Source organism: Ursus arctos, unplaced genomic scaffold, assembly GCF_023065955.2.
Source record: "Ursus arctos isolate Adak ecotype North America unplaced genomic scaffold, UrsArc2.0 scaffold_23, whole genome shotgun sequence".
Lineage (NCBI taxonomy): Eukaryota > Metazoa > Chordata > Mammalia > Carnivora > Ursidae > Ursus > Ursus arctos.
The window spans coordinates 21,328,770-21,351,193 of NW_026622908.1; the positions used below are offsets into that span (position 1 = coordinate 21,328,770).

General features: G+C 46.5%; 1 protein-coding gene across 1 annotated transcript; it reads right to left on the reverse strand.

Moving 5' to 3' along the window:
- Positions 1-10,428: 10,428 nt before the first annotated feature.
- LMO2 (LIM domain only 2) lies at positions 10,429-21,536 on the reverse strand. Its single transcript, XM_057317455.1, has 4 exons — positions 21,515-21,536; positions 21,167-21,392; positions 16,655-16,870; positions 10,429-11,660 (listed from the first exon to the last, which is right to left on the reverse strand). Exons 1-4 carry the CDS (start codon positions 21,519-21,521, stop codon positions 11,441-11,443), a joined length of 669 nt encoding a protein of 222 aa, XP_057173438.1. The 5' UTR covers positions 21,522-21,536; the 3' UTR covers positions 10,429-11,440.
- Between the last annotated feature and the right edge of the window lie 888 nt (positions 21,537-22,424).

A 22,424-nucleotide genomic window follows, 5' to 3' on the forward strand; every position in this document is an offset into this window, starting at 1 on the left:
TCTGCTCAGCGGGAAGCCTGCTTCTCCCTCTCCCACTCCCCCTGCTTGTGTTCCCTCTCTCACTGCCTCTCTCTCTAATAAATAAAAATCTTAAAAAAAAAAAAAGTTACAGTAGTCCCTCCTTATCCGTGGTTTTATTTTCTGTGTTTCAGTTACCCATAGTCAACTGCCATCTGGAAGCAAATGATCCTTCTGACTCATCACCAGGTCAACAGTAGCCTAACTCTGATGTGTCACAATACCTTCATCACTCCCTTCACTTCACCTCATCACTCCCTTCACTTCACCTCATCACTAGGCATTTTATCATCGGAAGGTTGAGTCCGGTATAGTAAGACGTTTAGAGAGAGAGAGACCACCGTTCTATAACTTTTATTATAGTACATTGTTATAATTGTTCTATTATTAGTCATTGTTATTAATCTCTTAACTGTGCTTAATTAATAAATTAAACTTTATCATAAGCATATATGTATAGGAAAAAATAGTGTATATAGGGTTCAGTCCTATCCACGGTTTCAGGCATCCCCTGGGAGGTCTTGGAACATATCCCTCTGCGGATAAGGGGAACTACTTACTACATTAGCAAAATTAGACAGGAACCCAAAGTCAATGAATATCATTGCCTTAAAAGCATATAATGGACAAAATCACTCAAGAAAAATTAATTTATAGAAAGATAATTACAGAAAGATATTATTGATACTAAACAAATTGCAATTTCTTCACATTGACCCCAACTTCTCCAAAGTAAAAATATCAGAGAGGGGAGGAAGATTCATTTCAAATGCTATTTCCACAATCAATCCACCTATGATCCAAAATCTGTTTCTTTTTTTTTTTCTATATTGGTAACAAAAACTATCTAAAAGGCTTATATAGCTGAAAGAATATCATGTTTCTTTCAGAATCCTAGATCAGTACTTCTCAAATTTTCATGTGCTTACAAACCATCCAGGGATCTTATAAACATGCAAATTCTGATTCAGTAATTTTGGGGTAGGAACTGAGATTCTGCGTCCTTAACAAGCTCCTGGTGATGCCCTGATCCTAGGTGCTTGCAGTAGCAAGGGTCTAGATTTCTTCTATGATTTGGAGAATTACTATAAATATGAAGTACCAAAGCTGGGTGAAAATGTGTAATTGAAATTGACTGATGAGCATTATTAAAGAATTTTAGACATTCTTCATCAATGTATAAAAACTAACAATCTAAAATTACCTTTTTAAAAGCTACTACCTCCCACCAAAATATTGCAATGTTTTGTGACAATAATTTACTGGATCCATTTTCAAATAACTGAAATTTTCAAGGTACAATTAATTTTGCCAATATCAATATCGGTGAAGAAAGTGGCATCTCGAAATTAAATGTGTTAAAACCAAGGTGAAGTCCACAATTCCATAAGAATGACTACCCATCTGATCATTTCTATAAAATATGAGCTATAAAAAAATAATCATTGGAACTGTCAAAAACAGTTATTTCTTCCAAGGCAAGATGTCTATTTTATGACAGATTATTAGATCCAAGTGACTTTAAGCTTCAATCATTTACTTGTGTAATTTACATAGAATAACTTTCTCTTTAGTAATTGTTACTGTTGAGAAATAATTAATATAACTTTTTTTAAAAAGTTAACTCTACCTTCAACGTGGGGATCGAACTCATGACCCTGAGATCAAGAGTGGCATGCTCTACCAACTAAGACAGCCAGGTGCCCCTTAATATAACTTTTTTGAACTTGAAGAAGGGGTAGCTTTTTCGAACTTGTACAAAATGCCGTAGGACCAGGTGGGGGCCCTGCTTTGGACAGTGTACTTAATAAAGAATAAAATAATAGGCGAAACCCATTTGCCCGGTTCAAGGTTTTGTAGCCTGAGATTCCGGTCTTGTGCAGTTAAAAGAATCAAAACATAATCTGGCCTCCACATAGGTGGTCGTAAGGATACCCATGATACGAAGGAAACAGGATTCTTGGCCATGGGTCTGTCTCCCAGATACCCAGGAAGACCAACCACCAAGACCTCATGGGGAAAATAGGAATTGTGAGCCTGCATGGCATAGAATCCTAGAATGGAAAGCTAGTTCGGGACTTGGGCAGCTCCGGGTATCAAGTTTCTCGATTCCCTTTCCAGCCGACCACACTCCAGCCATGCGAGTAACTCATTCTTTGCCTCTCTCCTTCCTCTTTTTCTTCTTCTGCTGTTGCTACTTTCTCTGTATGGGTCAGTTCAAGGGAGAGAATCTGATGGGACTAATGCGGTCACTGCTGGTCCTGCAGGACACAGCTTCTGACCTAGAACCCCAGACTTGTGCTTGGAGAGCCCCCTCCTGGCAGCTCTTCCATGCAGGGGGCTTCCAGGCCGACTGTGCAGTGAAGCTTTTGGAAACAGTCGTTTTGTTTAAAAAACACCCTTGATTGAAATGTTCTCTATATGCAGCATTTATTTTCCTGAATATAAAAGTCATACCTATTTCTTTTAGAAAATGTAGGAAAAGATAAAGAAGAAAAAAATAATCAGTTAATTTTGATGTCTTTTCTTCGAGTTAACTACGTACGTAGGTCTACCTACATGCATATATGAAACATACATAAGATTCAGAATTATACAAATTATATTTTTTGAATTTCTATTGTAAGATTTTTCCTAAGTCACAAAAGAAATATTTTCAAAAACAGGGAAGCCTGGAAGGCTCAGTTGGTGAAGAGTCTGCCTTCGGCTCAGGTCATGATCCCAGGGTCCTGGAATCAAGTCCCGCATGGGGCTCCTTGCTCGGCGGGAAGCCTGCTTCTCCCTCTGCCTGTCGCTCCCCCTGCTTGTGCTCTCTCTCTCTCTCTGACAAATAAATAAATACAATCTTTAAGGAAAAAAACCCCCACGCTTGCTAATGGCTCCCTCATATCCCAACAAGGCATGAGGCCATCATCAGCCGCTTCACTATTCTAGGACAGTTGTTCATTTTAGCCAGATTCTATCTGTATGAAAATGCTGGAAAGGTGGCTGTGGGGACAGTTCAGTGCGCTGTGGGCTGACCCAGGCAACAGAGCCGGCTTCGGTCTCTAGACCAGCACTGGCAGCCCGGACTCCATCTGCCCGAACAGAAGCTCAAAGAGGTAGAAGACCTCGCCCGGGTTTTTTTTGGGGGGGAGGGGGGCACACATCGATGGGAGGGAGCTGGTGGTAAAGGGTTACAGGATTAGAGAGCTAAGCTGAAGGGCCGCACCTGGAGGCAGTCCTGCACGCTGAATTTACAACAGGAGCCTGGGAGTCGTATAAATGAGTAATGCTTCATGATGCTCTTTTCCAAGCGAGCTGCAAAAATTGGCAGGGGCCCTTCAGTGTGCTGTCGATGTGTCTGGAATTCAAATAATTTGATTCAGAGATACAATGACAATGGGAAGCAAGGCATTACCTTGACAGGATGATGGCCGAGACAGCTGCTGCAACCCATATTCATGGAAGATGTTGTGCTAACAACTGTTCTCCGTCCTGAAATCTCTGTCCCGCCCCGGTGCCGTTGCCCTTACTCAAGGGCATTAAATTAAAAAGTCATGTAGCTGGTAATTCTCCCCCCCACCCCGGCCCTTTCCCTAGTCCAGGCACTGAAGAATGGGGAAAGTGAAATAAAAGCCTTGACTGAAACGGATATGTCTCTTTAAAAACATGATGCTGACATTAGACACAGCTCCGAGGAGCACATTTGAATATCGGTGGCCGTGCAAGCAGAACTTGCTGCTGCCTCTTTTGAATCTGTCTTTGTTGGCTGAACACGTTCGTGTCTTTCCAACGTATAATAGCTGGGAGGATTCCGTCAGGAATCACAGGCGATCTGGTGAGCTGGGGCCCGTTACCTTTCAAACCACAAGGCATCTTGCTGGTGCCCGTTGTCGTTTCCGTTCCGGGAACCGACCGGCAGGTTCGGACTTTATTGGCCCCAATACAGCGCTCACACTGCCTCTTGTGTGTAGTGGGTTTGGCTTTTCTGAAGCACTTTTTAAAAAAGCCTTTTTACCCATGGCTGAGCATTCTGGAGAGGAACCCCGGACAGCGACCATGAGCTATTGGTCAGGATTTCAGGTTTGCCATTGTAGCCTTTCTTTCTCTGGTTTTCCTTTTCTCCATCTAGAATAGGAAAGTGTTGGTCTTGCCCTCTAGGTCCCCAGTTCCCGGATCCTAGTACCTCATTTGACCACTTATTACTAATAGGAGGATGGACCGTTCCCAGGTATCTTGACTCCACATTTCCTACACCTACAAAAATCATACTCCTTTAAGATGAATTTGGCAAATTTATCATTTTGACTGTTTATTAATTTAATAACTAGTTCTCAGAATGTGAACATGTAAATAATAATTGCAGCCATTTACGTAGCATTTGCTATGTGACAGGTACTGTTCTAATTTATTTTCACAGCCCCGTGATGTAGCTAGGTGGGAATTTTATTGTTCCAATTTTACAATTGGAAGAAATAATTTAAAATATACCTTGTTTCTTTTTTTTTTTAAGGATTTTATTTATTTATTGAGAGAGAGAGTGGGAGGTGGGGAGGGGGGAGGTGGAGAGGGAGAGAGAGAATCCCAAACAGGATCCATGCTGAGCACTGAGCCTAATGCAGACTCAATCGGAAGACCTGAGATCATGGCCTGAGTGGAAGTCAAGAGTCGGAGGCTGAGCCATCCAGGCACCCCTATCTTGTACATCGGACAGTCACAAAGCGGTAACGAATGGATAAAAGTTTATCAATACATTGGTGGGTTTGCCTTCTCTCACTTAAAGCAATGCTTTTGAAAAAATAAACGCTTTTGAGACCCATTCACATGGCATATATCAGTAACTACTTACTGCTGAGTCGTCTTCCATTGTATACCTTCTTTAGCGAGTGTCTATTCAAATCTTTTTCCCATTTTAGTTGAGTTGTCCTGTATTTTTGAATTGAAAGAGTTCTGTATATATTCAGGATACAAGTCCTTTATCAGATACATGTTTTGCAAGTATTTTGCTCCCAGTGTGTACCTTGCCTTTTCATTTTCTTAATGGTGTCTTTGGATACCAAAGCAAAATTTTAAAATGTCGATAAAATTCAATTTGTCAATTTTTTATTGTATGATTCATGCTGTTTATATTACACCTAAGTAATCATTGCCCACCCCCAGATTGCAAGATTTTCTCTTATGTTGTCTTACAGAAGTTGTATATTTTTATGGGTTACATTTAGGTCTATGATTCATTTTGAGTTTGTATGGCATGAAGGATTGAGACATCTCTCTCTCTCTCTTTTTTGCATATAGATTTCCAATGATTACACCACCATTTGAATTACCCTAATGAATCACCTTGGCATTTTTGTCAAAAATCAAATGACCATATACGTATATCTATTTCTGGGCTGTCTACGTTGTTCCATTGTATCCTTACACCAATATCGTACTGTTGGTGAGTGCGTACGTATGAGTAGGTGAGTCCCCGGTTTTGTTTTTTTCCAGGATTCTTTTTTTTTTTTTTAAAGATTTTATTTATTTATGTGACAGAGAGACAGCCAGCGAGAGAGGGAACACAGCAGGGGGAGTGGGAGAGGAAGAAGCAGGCTCCCAGCGGAAGAGCCTGATGTGGGACTCGATCCTGGATCGCCAGGATCACGCCCTGAGCCGAAGGCAGACACTTTTAACGACTGCGCCACCCAGGCGCCCCCAGGATTCTTTTTTTATTTAGATGCTTTGCGTTTTATGCAACTTTTAGAACTACTTTGGAATTCCTATCCTCTGAAAAGCTTCCTGGGATCTTGACTGGGATTGTGTTGACTGTATACACCAATTCGGGGAGAGTTGACATCTTAACAATATTAAATCTTCAGATCCATGAACATGGTATTGCGCTCTGCATCTACCTGCGTCTTCCTTAATTATTCTCAGCAATGTCTGGCAGTTTTCAGAGTGTAGGTTTTGGACATTTTGTTAAATCTATCCTCAAGTGTTTAATATTGTTATGCTATTTTAAATGGTATTTAAAATTATTGTCAATTTCTCATTGCTCTTTGCTAGCGTATGTAAATACTGTTGATTTTTGTACTCTGTTACCTTGCTAAATTTATTAATTCTAGTTGGGTTTTTTTCTTCCTTTCTTCTTCTCCTCCTCCTCCTCCTTCTTTTTCCTGGACACTCCTTCAAATTTTCTACGTAAACAGTCATTCCATTTATGAAAAGACAATTTTACTTCTTTTCTGGTCTATATGCTTTCTATGTCTTTTCTCTTGCCTTACATCATTGGTTAGAAGCTCCAGTACAATGTCAAATAGAAGTTATGATAGTAGGCGTCCTTGACGTGTTCCCAAACTTAAAGTATTCAGTCTCTGACCACATGGACCTGCTCGTGGGGCTATTCGAACATCTTCACGGCATCACAGCTGGCTTTCTCCACAGCAAGTGAACCAAGAGACTGCATGGTAGAAGTCACAAAGTCTTTTATGATGTAACCTCAGAAGTCACACTCCGTCATTTCTGCAACCTCCTGTTGGTTAGACAGGTTAGCCCTACGTGATGCAGAATGAGACAACATAAGCGAGAGTCATTGGGGGGCATTTTGGAGACTGGCTATTCCGAACCCTTAATCCCAATGTCCATACTTAACAGTCTGTAAATCACATCTTGAGTAGCAGCTTCCGAGAGATAATCTACAGTAAGTCCCTCGTTGTGCAAATGAGGAAACTGAGGTCTGTTTAAAGACATACCCTTCATTAGAGGCAAAATCAGATTTTTAGTGTCCCATTTCTGTGTTCTTTCTATCGCATTATATTACCTTGATATCTGTTTTACCTACTATATATCTAAGGGGTGGGCATTTATTTGCCTTGGGCTGCCATTAAGTAATGAGATGAATGGGGTGGGGTGGAAAGGCTGGGACACACAGAAGCTGCTGCTGGGGGTTTTCTTAGGATCCCCACAAAGCCATCTTCAAGGCAGCCATCAAATAGGATAATTCAGCGAGCGCAGTTCAAAAGCTCCACAATGTGACAATGGAAATTGACTTGATTTAGCTTCAAAGATTCTATTAACTCAGAGAAATGATGATTTTATGGGAGAATTAATGCATAGCTACTGGGAGAGAACGGAAGTGACCTTACTGCTTTGAAACTTCTTTTAACTCAATTCTTAGATCTGTGTACAAAACATTACAGCTTAGCTTCCTGGTCCTATCATACACACAGTTCAGAGCCAGATGATTAAATCTTGATCCTAATTACAAAGGAAATGCAGAATCTGTAGTAAGCTCATTTCAGAAGGTTGAGAAATAACCTGTTTCCGAAATTGGCGTGAAGTGAATCCTTCTACACATATCATTCACATTGTATGTGTGTGTTTGGGGTCGTTGCTTGCTTGAGACGCACGACCTTTATTTCTAAGGTCAAAAGTACATTAAAATTGTGACAAATGGATATAGTATATCACTGACTTTAAAATCTCTTTTTCCTCTCTTTATCTCTCCTATTATTCTCCTAATTGAACCAAAAGCCCCAAATAAAGGTTAAATTCCCGAGTTTTTTAAAAAACTTTTTACTTGTAAATAATATAAAACTTATAGAGAAGTTGCAAAAATACTATGCATGTATATCTTTTATGTATATTCGCCTGTTAACATTTCACCCCATTTGGTTTACTATTTATTCACCCCCCCATACGCACATATATATTTTTCTCAATCACTTGAGAATAAGTTACATCATCACCCTTTACCCCTAAACATTTCAGTGTGTATTTCCTAATAGTAGGGGTATTCTTTTACATAACCACAGTATAATTATCACATGAGTAAATTTAATATTTGTGCAATACTTTGAACTAACCTACACTTTCATATTCCAATTTTTATCAGTTGACCCAATGATGTCCTTCAGAGTGTTTTTTCCCTCTAGGACTGGATTCAGTAAAGGGCCACGTATCAGATTTAGTTGTCAGGTGTCCTTAGCGTTCTTGAATCTGGGACATTGCCACACCCTTTCTTTGTCTTTTATGACATTGGTATTTTTGAGGATAGAGTCCACCTCTGCACCCGCCTTTTTTTTAGAGAGAGAGAGAGAGCAAGCATGAGCAAGGGGGGAGGAGCAGAGGGAGAGGGAGAGACTCTTTTTTCTTTTTTTGAAGACTTTATTTATTTATTTATTTGACAGAGAGAGAGAGAGCCAGTGAGAGAGGGAACACAAGCAAGGGGAGTAGGAGAGGAAGAAGCAGGCTCCCAGCGGAGGAGCCTGATGTGGGGCTCCATCCCAGAACGCCAGGATCACGCCCTGAGCCGAAGGCAGACGCTTAACATTGAATCACCTAAGCGCCCCAAGAGGGAGAGACTCTTAAGCAGACTCCATGCTGCGCGCAGAGCTGGCTCCCTCTCACAACCCTGAGGTCAAGACTTGAGCCTCAGTCAGGAGTCCGATGCTTAACCGACTGAGTCACCCAGGCGCCCCTTTCTTCCCCCACCTTTTAAAAAAATACATTGTTCATCATTTTGAGTTTGTGTGATAATGTGTCTCATAATTTATTTTTTTATTTTTTATTTTTATTTATTTATTTATTTGACAGAGATAGAGACAGCCAGCGAGAGAGGGAACACAAGCAGGGGGAGTGGGAGAGGAAGAAGCAGGCTCCTAGCGGAGGAGCCTGATGTGGGGCTCGATCCCAGAACGTCGGGATCACGCCCTGAGCCGAAGGCAGACGCTTAACCGCTGTGCCACCCAGGCGCCCCGTGTCTCATAATTTAATTCAGGTTACGCATTCTTGATCGGAATACTAAAATGAGTGATGTGTCCCTTACAGAGAATCACATCTGGAGGCACATTGTCCATCTGCCCCTCACTGATCACCTGGTCAAGGTGTTACCCAATTTCTCCACTGTGTTATTACTGGTTTTTTTCCTTGCAACTAATAAATATATGGGAAGGCACTTCAGGACCATGCAAATATCCTGCTCTTTCTCTGTTGAAATTCAGCAACTATTAGTGATTCTTGTTTGAACCTTCCAACTCCCATATAGTCTTCACATTTACTAGCTGGCACTCAAGATTCTGCTGTGAGCAAGTCTTCCCTTTTCTCTATTTACTTACTATTGGTATGAACTCACAGATTCTTATTTTCCCCCCAGTGGTTTATAACTCATTACTGTCCTTAATTATTTTGTTAGTCAAATTGTACCAGATTTGGCCACTGATAGCTGCTTCCACCTGACTTCTTCGTGCTTGTGACTTTCCTATATCCGCCCTCCCCATTTTTTTAGTACTTCCTTGCTTGCTGGCATAATGAGATGTTCCAGGCCCATCTTGCTCCCCGCCCCCCCCCCCCCGGGTTCCTTGGTTTTGATTTTGATTTGCCACTCGTTCTCAAAATTGCAAAAAAACTCATCTCTTCTATTTATTTCCCCTTGGGCCCCAGTCCATCTCCAGACAAAGCCTACCACCACCCTAAAAACTCGGGGCTTACCTGCCTACTTGCCCTGCAAGGTCAAGGTCTCTGAGTCTTTGCTCTTGCCTTGTCACCCCCTTCCTGGTCCAGGGTCATTTCAAATGACCCAGATTGCTGAGCCCTTTCTCCAAAGTTTCGGATTCACTTTTTCTGAGGCAGAACCTGTGAATCTTCGTTTTTAATTAATAACTTTTAATAAAGTTTAATCTTTTAATTTAAACAAATTTTAGTAAATCACTTCATTTCAAGTGATGCTGATACGGTTGGTTCAGGGACCACAATTCGAAAACCACATCCCTTTTTGTTGACTTAGAACATCTCCTCGCCGGCAGCAAGTTACCACCACCTGAGTTGCAATGCGATATAATTAGATTTCTTTTAAATAGGCCACCTTAAGCAAATTTCCCAACCACTTTTAGTATTTGATAGACCAAGAGCCGTCCCTTAATTATTTCTCTAGAAGAAAAAAAACCCCATACAAACCTTAGTGATGGAGGTTTTAAAGGAATACCACGGCTAATGAACTGTAGCATAAGATGCATATTTCTGATGTCTTGATAATTAAACACGTTAAGACTTCTTGGTGCTCGCCAATAATTTTATGAAACAATTGAGAAGTATATCCATCTAGGTTTGGGACCGGCTTGAACTAGCGAGCGGAGAGCGGCAGGTGGCGCTCTGAGTCAGTTCATGGGGGCCCGAATAGGGTGGAAGGCGAAGGCACAAACCAAGATGGCTTGCTTTAAATCCTCAAAGTAAGGTCCTCTTAACCACTTGTCATAAAATACCCTGAGACACACGTCTTGGAAAATCGAAGTGTCAAGCTCAGCATCTTTGCCACATTTCAAGCTAGGTAATTACCTTCTCTCCCAAAGGGAATCTGTTTTATGTATTTGTGTCCTTTCTAGGTTACAGGTTTCCCAAAGGCAATGATCTTGCCTTCCGTTCATTCTATACAACGCAGAAGTGAAATGCACATTTTACAATAACAATTTAATTATTCCACATCCCTCTGAGGTACACGATGACCTGTTATATAATTGCTAGTAATACAGAAATGTGCCTGCCTCGTATAAACCCTAGCAGTAAATGGAAGCTTTTATTTGACCTCAAAGTAAATCGCTTATTTACTTCTCCTTTACAGTATGAAAAAAAGCCATTTTCCTGCCGTCCCAAATTAGGAGTCTAATCAAGTAAACAACACTTCATTTCAGTCTGTCATTTTTATTGTCCTCAGAGGGTTTTTTTTTTTTTTAACTACACACAACAAATACTTTGATATAATCTAAGATAATAAAATAGTTGAACAACTTTTGCTTTTAGATTTACATTTGTATAGAAACAATCTGTGGAACTCCTCACCTCCCAACCAGGGTGTCTACAAACAGCGATTCATTAGCATTGCTTTAAATAATTGTTTGGTTAAAAGTTGCCATTTCCATTCTCAACTGAAATGTGTCTCCATGCAGTTTCCCTTGGGTCCAAAGCTGAAGGCCTTGGGAAGGTGGCCAAGGAAAAAGGATGGCCGCTCTCCTCTCTGTCCTTCCTTTGTGTGGAGGACAGTGATTGGAGCAGGGTTGTCATAAAAGCCAGGAAGAAAAGAAATCAATTGCACATCTCTAGTTTTCAAGGGTCAAGGTCCTAAGGGGTCTTTACACAAGTCCCTCTCTGTAGATGTGGGGTTCTAGGATGAAGGCAAGCGCCCGCCTGCCCCCCAACACTCCTTTCCTTCACGAACTGTGGCAGTTACTATGGCTAGGCTGTGGCCATTGTCCATAAGGTCTCCCTAAAGGCTGTCAGATTTAAGTCTTGTCCCTTGCATTTTTGTCATTTGGATGCCGGGTCTTGGTGCCCAGGGAGGTTCCACCATCCCCTAAGAAATGCCTCATCCCACCCTCATATCCCCAGAGTGCCCAAGAGTGAAGACCCCACGGAGACACTGACTTCAGTGAGATACGCCCCCCCTCAAGAGATGCTGGGGGACTCTGACCTAGATCATTCCATTGATCTTAGTCCACTCGTAGATGTCCTGTTCACACACTATGTCGGAGTTGATGAGGAGGTATCTGTCGCCCACACAGAAATGCTTCTGACAGGCGGCGCATTTGAAACATTCCAGGTGATACACTTTGTCTTTCACCCGCATCGTCATCTCGTAGGCCCGGATCCGCTTGTCACAGGACGCGCAGAGACCGTCTTGGCCAAAAAGCCTGGGGGAGAAACGGAAAGAAAAGCTAAGAAGACATTGGCAGAGGGGCGCCTGGATGGCACAGTGGTTAAGCGCCTGCCTTTGGCTCAGGGCGTGATCCCGGCGTTATGGGATCGAGCCCCACATCAGGCTCCTCCGCTGGGAGACTGCTTCTTCCTCTCCCACTCCCCCTGCTTGTGTTCCCTCTCTCGCTGGCTGTCTCTCTCTGTCAAATAAATAAATAAATAATCTTTTTTTTTTTAAAAAAAGAAGACATTGGCAGAAACAAAACTGGAAGAAAGGGCTCAAGGATGGGTTCCATAAGGGAGGCTCCCTGCCAGCCTGTCAGGAAACAAGGGAGAGGTGGGTCCAGGGAGGCTGGCGGAATCTTTCCTAGAGGGAAGGGGCTCCTCTGGGATGAGGCCGTAACCCGTGGCATCTGTATTTGCACAACCTGCCCCTTTGCTGAGCTCTCCTTGCTCTAGGCTGCCCTGGGGCCCCTCGTCTGTGAAGACGTGACTTCGCTGAAGTGATGTGAATTAAGAGGTTAAGCATGTACTGTGTGTCCCCTCCCAGGGGAGCTTTCATTTTAGAAGAAGAGCTGGAGTAAATCTCTGGGGGCCCTCTGAGGGGGAGCTGAGCAGGAATGCGGTGAAATGGGCACCTTTCTGAGGTTCCCAGATTCTTTTTTTTTTTTTTAAGATTTTTTATTTACTTATTTGACAGAGATAGAGACAGCCAGCGAGAGAGGGAACACAAGCAGGGGAAGTGGGGGAAGAAGAAGCAGGCTCATAGCAGAGGAGCCTGATGTGGGGCTCGATCCCATAACGTTGGGATCACGCCCTGAGCCGAAGGCAGATGCTTAACCGCTGTGCCACCCAGGCGCCCCCGAGGTTCCCAGATTCTATCATGGCGACAGCCACTGCTCCCACCCGTGGGGAGGGCTGGTCTCCAAGTCCTCCACAAGCTGCAACGGCCACCCCCATGTGACTGTTGGTTGGGGCCCCAGCTTCTAGGAGACAAGGGATTTGACAGAAGACACTCGGTGCCGTGAACCGTGCCTCAGAGATCTGGGAGACCAACAGCATCTCTCCACATTGAACGGAAGGGTTTACTTCAAGGTCCTTGGCTGCCCCATTGGCGTGAGTCTCAGGAGAAAGTTCTCTTTTGACACTGAAATCAAGAATCCCCTGTCTCAGTCAGTCACTTATTTCAAGCAATATTCTGTGTCAAGGTGGGAGAGGCAACTCGGTGGGGCCCAGCGCGGTGGTGCTTAAGCTTCGGTCCTGGGACCAGCAGCATTTGCACACCTGGGGGCTTGCTAGAAATGCACATTCTCAGGCCTCCCGGTTGAGACACTCTGGCGGTGAGGCCGGTGTGTGAAGCAGCACTTCCAGGTGAGTCCAATGCACGCTGAAGTTTTGCAATCAGCTTGCCAGAGTGGAATCATGCACGACCAGGACTAGCCCTGAGGACGGAGCGAGCACGGTGGGACCTCGGGCTCCTCTGAGCTTCTGGAGTGGCAGTGATCATAGCAGCTACGTCACGGGGCCACGAGAAGGATCAAACGGAGCATTGTCAAAGCGCCGACCATCAAAGGCTAACCAACACTGGCTGTGTTCCAGCACAGGTCAGGTGCACTCGCTACAGGAATGCACTTTCACACGTGCCTGACAACACGTCCCTTCCACATCGAACCTTTAGGACAGTTTTAGGTTAATGCTGCTTCTTATTGGAAGTTCTTATTCACCTCAGGATAGCAGAGAATCGATGGGAACATTCTGAGAGGCTGGAGGGGAGACAGGGGCCGCTGACAAATTTGGAAACATCTGGGCAGAGTTAACGGAATCAAGAAGAAGCCATCTGTGGATAGAGGGCTGACAGTGAGAGCCAGGGCCCGCGAATTTCTGATTCCTGCTTTGCCTTTGCGGATCTCTCAGTGTTTTCGAGGCAACACCTGGGAGCAAACTCATTGGGGCGGGGGGGGCATTTTGTCCCAACCTAGCAGACGGAGTAGCTGTAGGAAGCTGCCACCTTGGAGGTCACAGAGGCGAAAGCCCCTTCTGGTTTCCCGACTGCTCAGTAAGTTGAGTTTGGTACCGAGCAAGGATAAATGACTCAATGAAACAGTGTGCATGGCTTGGAGCCAACACATGGGGTGTGTGACCCTTAAGGAAGGAGAGCATTTATTAAAGAGAAGTTGGGGGTAAATTACAATGCACGTCAGCCAGTTAATGAGGGGAAGGACTTTGGGGGGCAAGTTCAGGTCCCTCTAACTAGCCAGGTACCCCGGAGCAAATGACATCCTCCCTTCGGATTCTGTATCGTAAGCTGTACAGCACGGAAGCTGGGAGAAAAGGCCCCCTGCAGCCCCTCCCAGCTCTACTATCCTGAGATTCTCCTGAGGGGAAAAATCAGCCAGGGCTTGACATCTAATTTCAGCATTCACCTCTGGCACCAGGAGTTGGTGCCGTAGGCTGGAGATTCCCGAAGCAGACCATGAAGAGAGGAATTATTAAGGATATATTCTCAGGGGAAGCCAGTGAGAGGCAAGAAGCTGGATGGAAGGGGAGGAAGGCAAGCAAAGTTGCCATCTGCAGCAGAGGCCCTCAGAGGGGAGCGCGGGGAGGGTGGCACAGGGCCTCGGAGGCGTGTGTAAGTTACGTCTCCTCCAAGCCCGCTTGGCTCTGGGCAAGGCTGCAAGGCTTTGGTGCTCCTACAGTGCCAATCATCGGTCATTGGTCAATGTTAAGGTCCGCTGGCAGTGTGGGGGCAGTGGGCACACTTCATCTCCAACAGATGCAGGTGTTGGCTGTTGCAACTAAAACCACTGGGAGGTAGGGTGCACTGCGCACAAAAATTGGTAGAAAGGGATCCGATGGAATCTGGGGGCCCTGGACTGACATGAACAGCTACTGTTAGGTTCCCAGTAACACAATCCAGCAGCAGTGAGCAGCAGGCTTTAGATTCTGCACTGGGATCTCATGAATATTTGAGTCTGAAAAGGACTATAATGGGCGGGTCAGCCGTGGGCAATCCTCAGGAGAAGTTCCCTGAGGGTGGGGGAGAAGGACTGAACCCCATCAGAGGACCCCCCATTTATTCACTATCGCCTTTTTAAAAGATGCTGCCAGATATGTTAAGAATGTAAGTAAGCAACTCCATTGCTAAAGGACCATCCCTGAAGCAACACACACACACACACACACACACACACACACACAACGGTTTTTCTCCTCTGTCAAGAGGTGTCAATGTCTTAAGCTTTCTCCTGCCCATTTTAATAACAATAATATAAATATTAAAGGATGGCTGGAAACGCCTGCACTAACACAGAGTTAATTAACATGTTGCCTAGGAATGTAGCAAGGAGAAGAATTATTTCATGTCACCAAGACGCAAGTTAATTAACACTGGGTTCTCCCAGACAATTTTTTTCTCTTTCTTTTTAAAAATGCAAAAGATGAACAAGACCAGGCGGCAGCGGGTTTATTCCTGAACGTTATATAAAACCATAGAGGTAGGGAGAAGCCGGGCTCTTCTGACCTTACTCTATCTGCACTTCATTTAATAAGATTCAAATGATTTGACAGGGATGTAGTCAGGGGGCCCAATGGGAATCATTTACCCGTCTGCTTTCTGCATGGACTTGGCAAACTGGTAGCCAGCAAAATCAGGTCTCTATGTATCCCAGTTCCATTTTCTTGTAACTTAATAAAAAATGGACCAAAATTATAATCATGATCATTGAAAACTCTACTTATTTTCTCTGAACCAACAAATTTGCAAGGACTTTATCAGAGAATTTGGTGGGGGGGGGAGGCGTATTCTATCTGTCTCTGGGTAAACAGATAAGCTTCCTTCACCGTGGAATTGCCTTCATTTTTTTTTTTTAATGTAAAAATGCTCTGAGGGCAGGTTTGGGAGGAAGAAGCAGCCTGGCAGCCAAGGGCACTGAAGTCTAAACAAGCTTCCCTGGGTTGGGTGGTCCTAATGCATTAGGGCTGCATGCTCGACAGACCCTCTGCCACAGGAAGATGGCAAAACACTGACAGCTCTACAGCTGAGCAGGTCTGACAGTAGAGGGCACAGAGTTACCTCCGCAGCAGCTAATATGAAACTGGAAATGCTAGATCATTCCGGGCAAAGGCACTCGTTGAGCGCCGGAAAATTCACATGGCCAACAGTATGACCCGGAGCATCAGACATGTCCTCAGCTGCTGTCTCATGGGGTGTTGTAGCATTCCTATTTTTTTCCTTCCGTTCTTCCATATCCTTGTTCATTAGGTGGGAAACGACTTAATGATAATGTCAGGAAGGTTAGTGACAAGGGCAGCTAACATCTAACTGGTGGTAACGCACCAAGCCAAGTAGTTTCCATGTGTTACCCCATCAAGCCCTCACCTCCTCATTGGAGGCAGGTGCTGTTATTAACCCCATTTTTATAGGGGAGGAAATCAAGGCTGAGGAAGGCTAAGGAATTTGCCCAAGGTCACAGAGCGAAGAAAGCTATGGTGCTGGGACTCCAACCCACAGCTGACTTCAGAGTCAAAAGCTTGGGCCTTTTAAATCACAGAATATTAGATTCCTACAAGAGAATCTTTTATAACCTATATGTAGGTTTTGAAGCATTAAGTGCGCACCTAAGAACCCACCGTCCAACTGGTCAACTCCAACGTTCCTGGTTCCTCTGGAGCGCCCAGTGGTGTATCCCTCCCCAGCCCCCTCCCCTCGTGGCTGCCCCCCCAACTACTCTTCTGAATTTTGTGTTTATCACTCTGTCATCTCTAAGAACTTAGTATTTGACCACAAGGGAATGTGTCCCTGAGAATACGCCCTCTCATACAGGAAGAGATGCCAACTACTTCTCTGCAGGTGGCAGCTGAGACGCAACCTCCCGCCTGGACATCTGGGCAGGTGGCAGGAGCGGAAGGGCTAGACGGAGACCCTGCTATCTCGCCGACCCCAGCCTGTCCCCCTCCCTGCTCAGGGCCCCGGGGCGTGGAGGGGGGCTACCTGAGATAGTCCCTCCGGCAGAGCTTCCGGCCCAGCTTGTAGTAGAGGCGCCTTCCCACCTCGCCCAGCCGGCACCCGCAGAGGTCACAGCTGAGGCAGTCCTCGTGCCAGTACTGGTCGATGGCCTTCAGGAAGTAGCGGTCCCCGATGTTTTGCTGGCAGCCGCCGCATGTCAGCAGAGATGGGGGGATCTGCAGCACCTCATCCACTGGCTCCCTGGAAAGGAGACCCCGCATTAGGGATAAGCTCGCGGCGAGCACCAGGGGTGAGGGATCTCTCTGGGCCATTCAGGACAGTTCGCAGACAGGAGAAAGGACAGGACTATGCATCCGGAGGCCAGACGGCAGAGGGGGCGCCCAGCTAGCTTGGGTCAGGACAGAAGAGAGGTAGGCCTCCCACCCTCGATGCTATGGAAGTAAATGCACGTGGTTCTGCACCCCGGCCCACAGCCCCGCACCGTTCTGGGCCCCTCCGCACCCACCCTTTTTCTCTTTTTTTTTTTCCCTCTTTTTTCCACTCTCCCTTCCTACTCTCCTTCTGTATCTCGCCATTTCTCCTTTTTTCCCCTGCTCCCAGGCCTAGACTCAAGGGCACTGCTGAACCCCACAGGAGGCACTCCGGGCTGGAAGAGTCGCTTGCTTCAGCCCACTACCCAGCGGGCTAAAAACCTGCAAGTTTCCTGTTGAATCTCTGTGCCGTCCTAACCCAAGCCCTTCCCAACTGCATGAAAAGCAGAAGTGAGCAAGAAAGAAGAAAGTGATCAAAGGTGATCTTAGGCTGTTTTCTTGTTTCCCAAATAAAAATTCCATCAGGATGTAATAGGAATTCTTCTTCTTATTTTTAAAATTATTATTATTATTATTAAGTTTTTTAACAGAAATTCACAGCCCATCCTTACTACTGAGTGAATCCTTGAAGAAAAATCCCAGGTATTAGGGCCATTGTTAGACTTATAAAGGACACTAAATAGACCTTTCTGAATGTGACAATATTTACAACAGCAAAACTGATTTGGACAAAGCTGATTTAGGGAAGAAAATGAGGAAGGGCTAATGATTATTTTCAAGAGAGTGGAAGGCAATTAAACAGACTCTGGAACCTCTCTCCAGGCAATTGTTAATGGCGAGACTGTGAGATGTGTTCCTTCGTTAAAAAGTCAGCGTCTCCAGTTCACTTTGCTTCACTGGAATCTGAATACTACTGTTGTATGTTTTAAAATAAGTAATTTTATTTGCCAAAAGAAAATAAAAGAGAGTGGAAAGAAACTATTCCAGCACCGAACGGGACACGGGAAAAACCTAATACCTGTTGATTTGTAACAATTAATGAGTAAGCACTCTTTTGAACCTTACTCAAACACAAATCTTTTTTTTTTAATCCATTATGTTTTTGTTTTGTTGTTTTGTTTTTTAAGATTTTATTTATTTATTTGACAGAGAGAGAGACAGCCAGCGAGAGAGGGAACACAAGCAGGGGGAGTGGGAGAGGAAGAAGCAGGCTCCCAGTGGGGCAGGGAGCCCGATGTGGGGCTCAATCCCAGGACCCTGAGATCAGGTCCTGAGCTGAAGGCGGACACTTCACGACTGAGCCACCCAGGCGCCCCCCCATTATGTTTTTAAAAATGGACCTGCTTCCAACCATGGGATTCCTAAAGGGAGTTTCCTCCTCTGTACCTTGAGGGTATAAATCTGTCTCCTATTTCTCGCTCACGCTGATTTACCAGGTGACCTTGTGTCCTGACTGGTCTGTGCCCACAGAGCTCAGCACCCATTATACTTAGGGACGATGAGACGCAGGTAATCAGTGTGGATCACACACACTGACAACTTCAGGTGTCTCTTTCTAGAAAGCACACACCTCCCTGAGTATTTAGGAATACTGAAGCCAAGTCCACACTTTGTAGACCAAGGGCCAGGGTCTTTCCTAAGATGATCCCTTTTTAGAATTAGAAAATGTGAAACCGAAGTCCGTTTTCTTTTAAAAATTCAAGACTTAAAATAGTTTTAAGAATTCGCTGAAGCCCGACTTGCTTTTCTTTGTTTCCACAGGTTATACCTAAGGACTCCCAATCTCCCTTCTGAAAAATAATATCCCCAGCATTTTCACATGCGTCAACTCAGAAATGCATGTCTTCTCTTTCCACGGCCCACGGTCTGACTTCGGGCTTTCAGAAACACTCGTGGAACCTCGACCACCCTCGATGCTCTGATGCTGGTGCTGCCAACCAACTGTGAAAGAGGAGAATTTGCACTTTGCTGGTGCAAAACTGCCTGGAACTAAAACGAATTGCTCGTGTTACTCACAGGTGGGTGGTAGGGGCCGCCCAATGCATCGTATAGGAAATCTCTATATTCGCGAATTCTGGCAGGCTTTCCGTCTCTATGTTTCATTTGCAAATGCCTAGGCAAGCTTGTATCTGCACATTGGAGATGCTAATCCTCATGACCCAAGTTGGCTTTGAGTACGTACACCATGAAGCGTCTGGGAAGACAGCGTTCCACGGTAGAAGTGTGAAGCAGAAGAGCCACTGTGACGGCCCGAGATGAGATAGGAAAGGACAGGATAAGATACTGGCTCTATCTAGCTTTCTGTAATTAATGATAATATCACATTATCTTTCATGGATGTTCCAACGTAATGAATGGGTGGGATTCACCCTCATATTAATATTTTATATTCTCCTAGAGCCTATCCTGAATATTACAACTGAGTATCACTTTGGCCTGGATTTCTGGGATCATGTCTCAACAATTTCCAATAAAAGAAGGGAGTGGGATGTGCTCCAAGTAATTTCCCAACTAGCTTGTTCGGGTTAGAGCCTGTCTTTATGGGGCAAACAGTGAAGTGAAGGAGGAGTGTTCTTTTCAGTAGGGTGCCTGCTGTACTCTGAGGTTAGGATGTTTCAATTTTCTAATCTCAGTGAAAAAGCACAAACTTTGAAAAGAGCAAACCTCCTTCAGGGAACTGAAACCTCCAGATTTATCTTCTAATAAAAGGATTAGTGACTAAGTTCTGCTGATGGAAAAGGCATTAGGCACCAATTCATCCCATTCACTCTTATTGCATTACTATGGTCTCGCCCAGGCTCTGAAAACTCAGGGCTAAGTTGTCATCCTAGGTTTATAAAAAAGTGTGCAAACCACCCTTTAAACCCAGTGTCTGCCGAGATATAGTCTTTTAAAAATGAATGGTCTTTTTCTCCTGAGCATTTGTTGAAGGAAGCTGTGTTTTCCTTAGTACAGACCTGGCCCCTTATAGAACTGGTGTCTGAGCCTTCAAGATTGAATAGTGATGTTTATATTCTCACTGGATCATGGGACTTCCTGTATTTTATAAGAGCATGCTGAGTGTTTATGCTGGTAACTGAGGGTAAAGCCCAGGTATATAAACACCATAGATGGCTGAAACTGGGGGAGGGAGAGACTTCAATCAGGAAAGCACAATTCCTTTAAAGCAGGAAAAGAAAAGAAGAGAAAACAAATGCCTCTTAAAAGCACAAATGGACAAGTCATTAACCAGCTCCTTTGGTCTGTGTAACAAATCCCTTCAAAGGATTAGATGGGGACTTCAAAGGAATAAAAATTCTCAATACCAGACAGCTAATGAATCTTAAAAGGGCATTTGCGCTGACGGGAAAATGATATCTTAAACAACCCTTTCTCCCCTTGTTAACGCTAAAGAATGGGTTGGAGGTATAGGTTGGGAACAGGGGAACATTCCAAACCAGTACAAGGCTCAGGAAACAAATGCGGCAAATGCTCATTAGAGCTCCGGTTCCCTGACCCCAAACCCTTTTGAGAGTGTGATAAATGCTATGAGCCACCGCTCCCAGAATTCACCTAACACAAAATGGTGCACTAACTTTTGAGGTTCACAGGCCCCCATCAGTGGACCCCAAGGGAGGGGGTACATGTACCCAAATTAACTCCGGATTTAAGGGCTCGGAAGTCTCTGGAGGCCAGAGAGAGCTCCTAGGTGGACGCTCGGACCCCCTCACGCGCGCGTCCCTGGCACCGCGAGCAGCCGCTCCACCTGCGCACCGCGACGGGGGCCGTCGGGGACTCGGGAGGCCTCCACTTGTTATGTCCCCCTTTCCAGGATCAAATGGACAAAGAGAACGGGGACCGCGAAAGCGAAAGGGGAGAAGGGAGCAGAACCAAGCCCAGAACGCTCTCGGGACTGCACCTGCGCGCCTCCGAGCTCCCCCTGTGCCTGCTCCCGTGCAAACTTTCTGGCCCGCGGTGGCTTTGAGGTGCGTCCCAGGTAGCCGGGAGGGGCCCGCGGAGGTGCCAGGCCGACCCCCTCTCCCTGCCGCCGGGCGCCCAGCCCCTCTCCCAGTGCCCCCGGAGCCACCCGCGAGGATGGGGGAGCCCCGCGCGAGGCAAAGGGAGCCAAGGGCACGCTGCGGGCGCGCACCTGGAGCCTTCTTGCCCGCCGCCCGCGCCACCCTGCAGCCCCGGGGCGGGAGGCCGTGGTCTCCGTGGGTGGCAGGGGCAGGGGAGCCACACTTACTCAGACGGGTCCAGGCTCTTCCTCTCGATGGCCGAGGACATTGGGGAGGGGGGTGGCGTGCCAGGCGGCGGGGGCGCTCCCTTTGTGGCGCGGGGCTGGCCGGCTGCCGGGGCTCGGACCCCCTCGGGTGCTCGGGCGCCGCCGCCGCCGCTCCTGCGCCTCCTCTTGCTCCGGCGCTCCGGCGGCGAGCTCGCCCCTCCGCGCTCAAGGACAGTCACCGCGCTCCCTTCAAACGCCAAAGAGAGAGAGCGAATCACCGGGCTGCCGGCGCGCCGCGGCCGAGGCGGGGACCGGGGCGCGCAGCCTGGCCCCGGCGGCTGCAGCTGCTGCTGCTGCTCAGGACTTAACCTTCCATCCCGGTCCCGCCGCCGCCACCGCCGCCGCCGCCAGGTCCGGCTCGGCTCGCGCGCTGTCACCGGCTCCGCGCCGCCCGCGGGTATCGTGCGCGCCCGCCCGCCCGGCCGCCCCGAGTCCCTCGCACCTTCGACCCGGGTCGCGGCGCGCAGCTCGCGGCCGAGGGCAAGGAGGGGGCGGCGGCCTGGGGGCGGGGAGGGGACCGTGCCTCTCTCCCCGGGCTCCCTCCTCTCTCGGGAAGGTCTATTTTCGCTCAGCTTCCCTCTGTCTCTGGTTTCATTTCCTTTTTCCTGATCACGATTCAAATACAATAGAAGGAAATCACATTTAAAGAGACAGCTGCCCGGTCCCCCCCCCCTTTTTTAAACGGGGCTCCTGGGGATTAGCAATACAAACAGCAGCAGCATCAGGACTGACTTGGCTTCTTAAAGGGGCCAGCGTCGGGGACGGGGAGAGTCTCTCAGCGAACACCTCTCCTTGGAGAGGCGGCTGGGTTGCCTCTAAATCATTCTTTAGGGCTTCCCCTCTTCGGCGTTTCCCTTTTGGTTAACTAAGACTGAAAGTAACCAGCAGGCCGCTCAAGGAAGAAAGACAAGACAAAAACGTGAAATCAGCACATACAGAAATGCAAGCGTTCCGGGTGGCTTTCGCGCCGGTCCGGGGTTCGAGGTCCCAGGTCCGCGGACACCGTGCGCGCGGATGCCCCGGACAGCGCGGCTCTGCGGGCCGCGGGCTAGTGAATGCGTCCGCGCTCCAGAGAGGCGACTGGTGCTGTGCGAGCAGGGACCGCACGGGCTGGGTACGCCTGAGCAGTGCCGGGGGCAGCTAATCCCGGAGGGAGGGTGGCTGGGAGGGACCACGCTGGTCTGAGTCTCCTCTCCATCTGCTGGAGGCAGCATTCCAT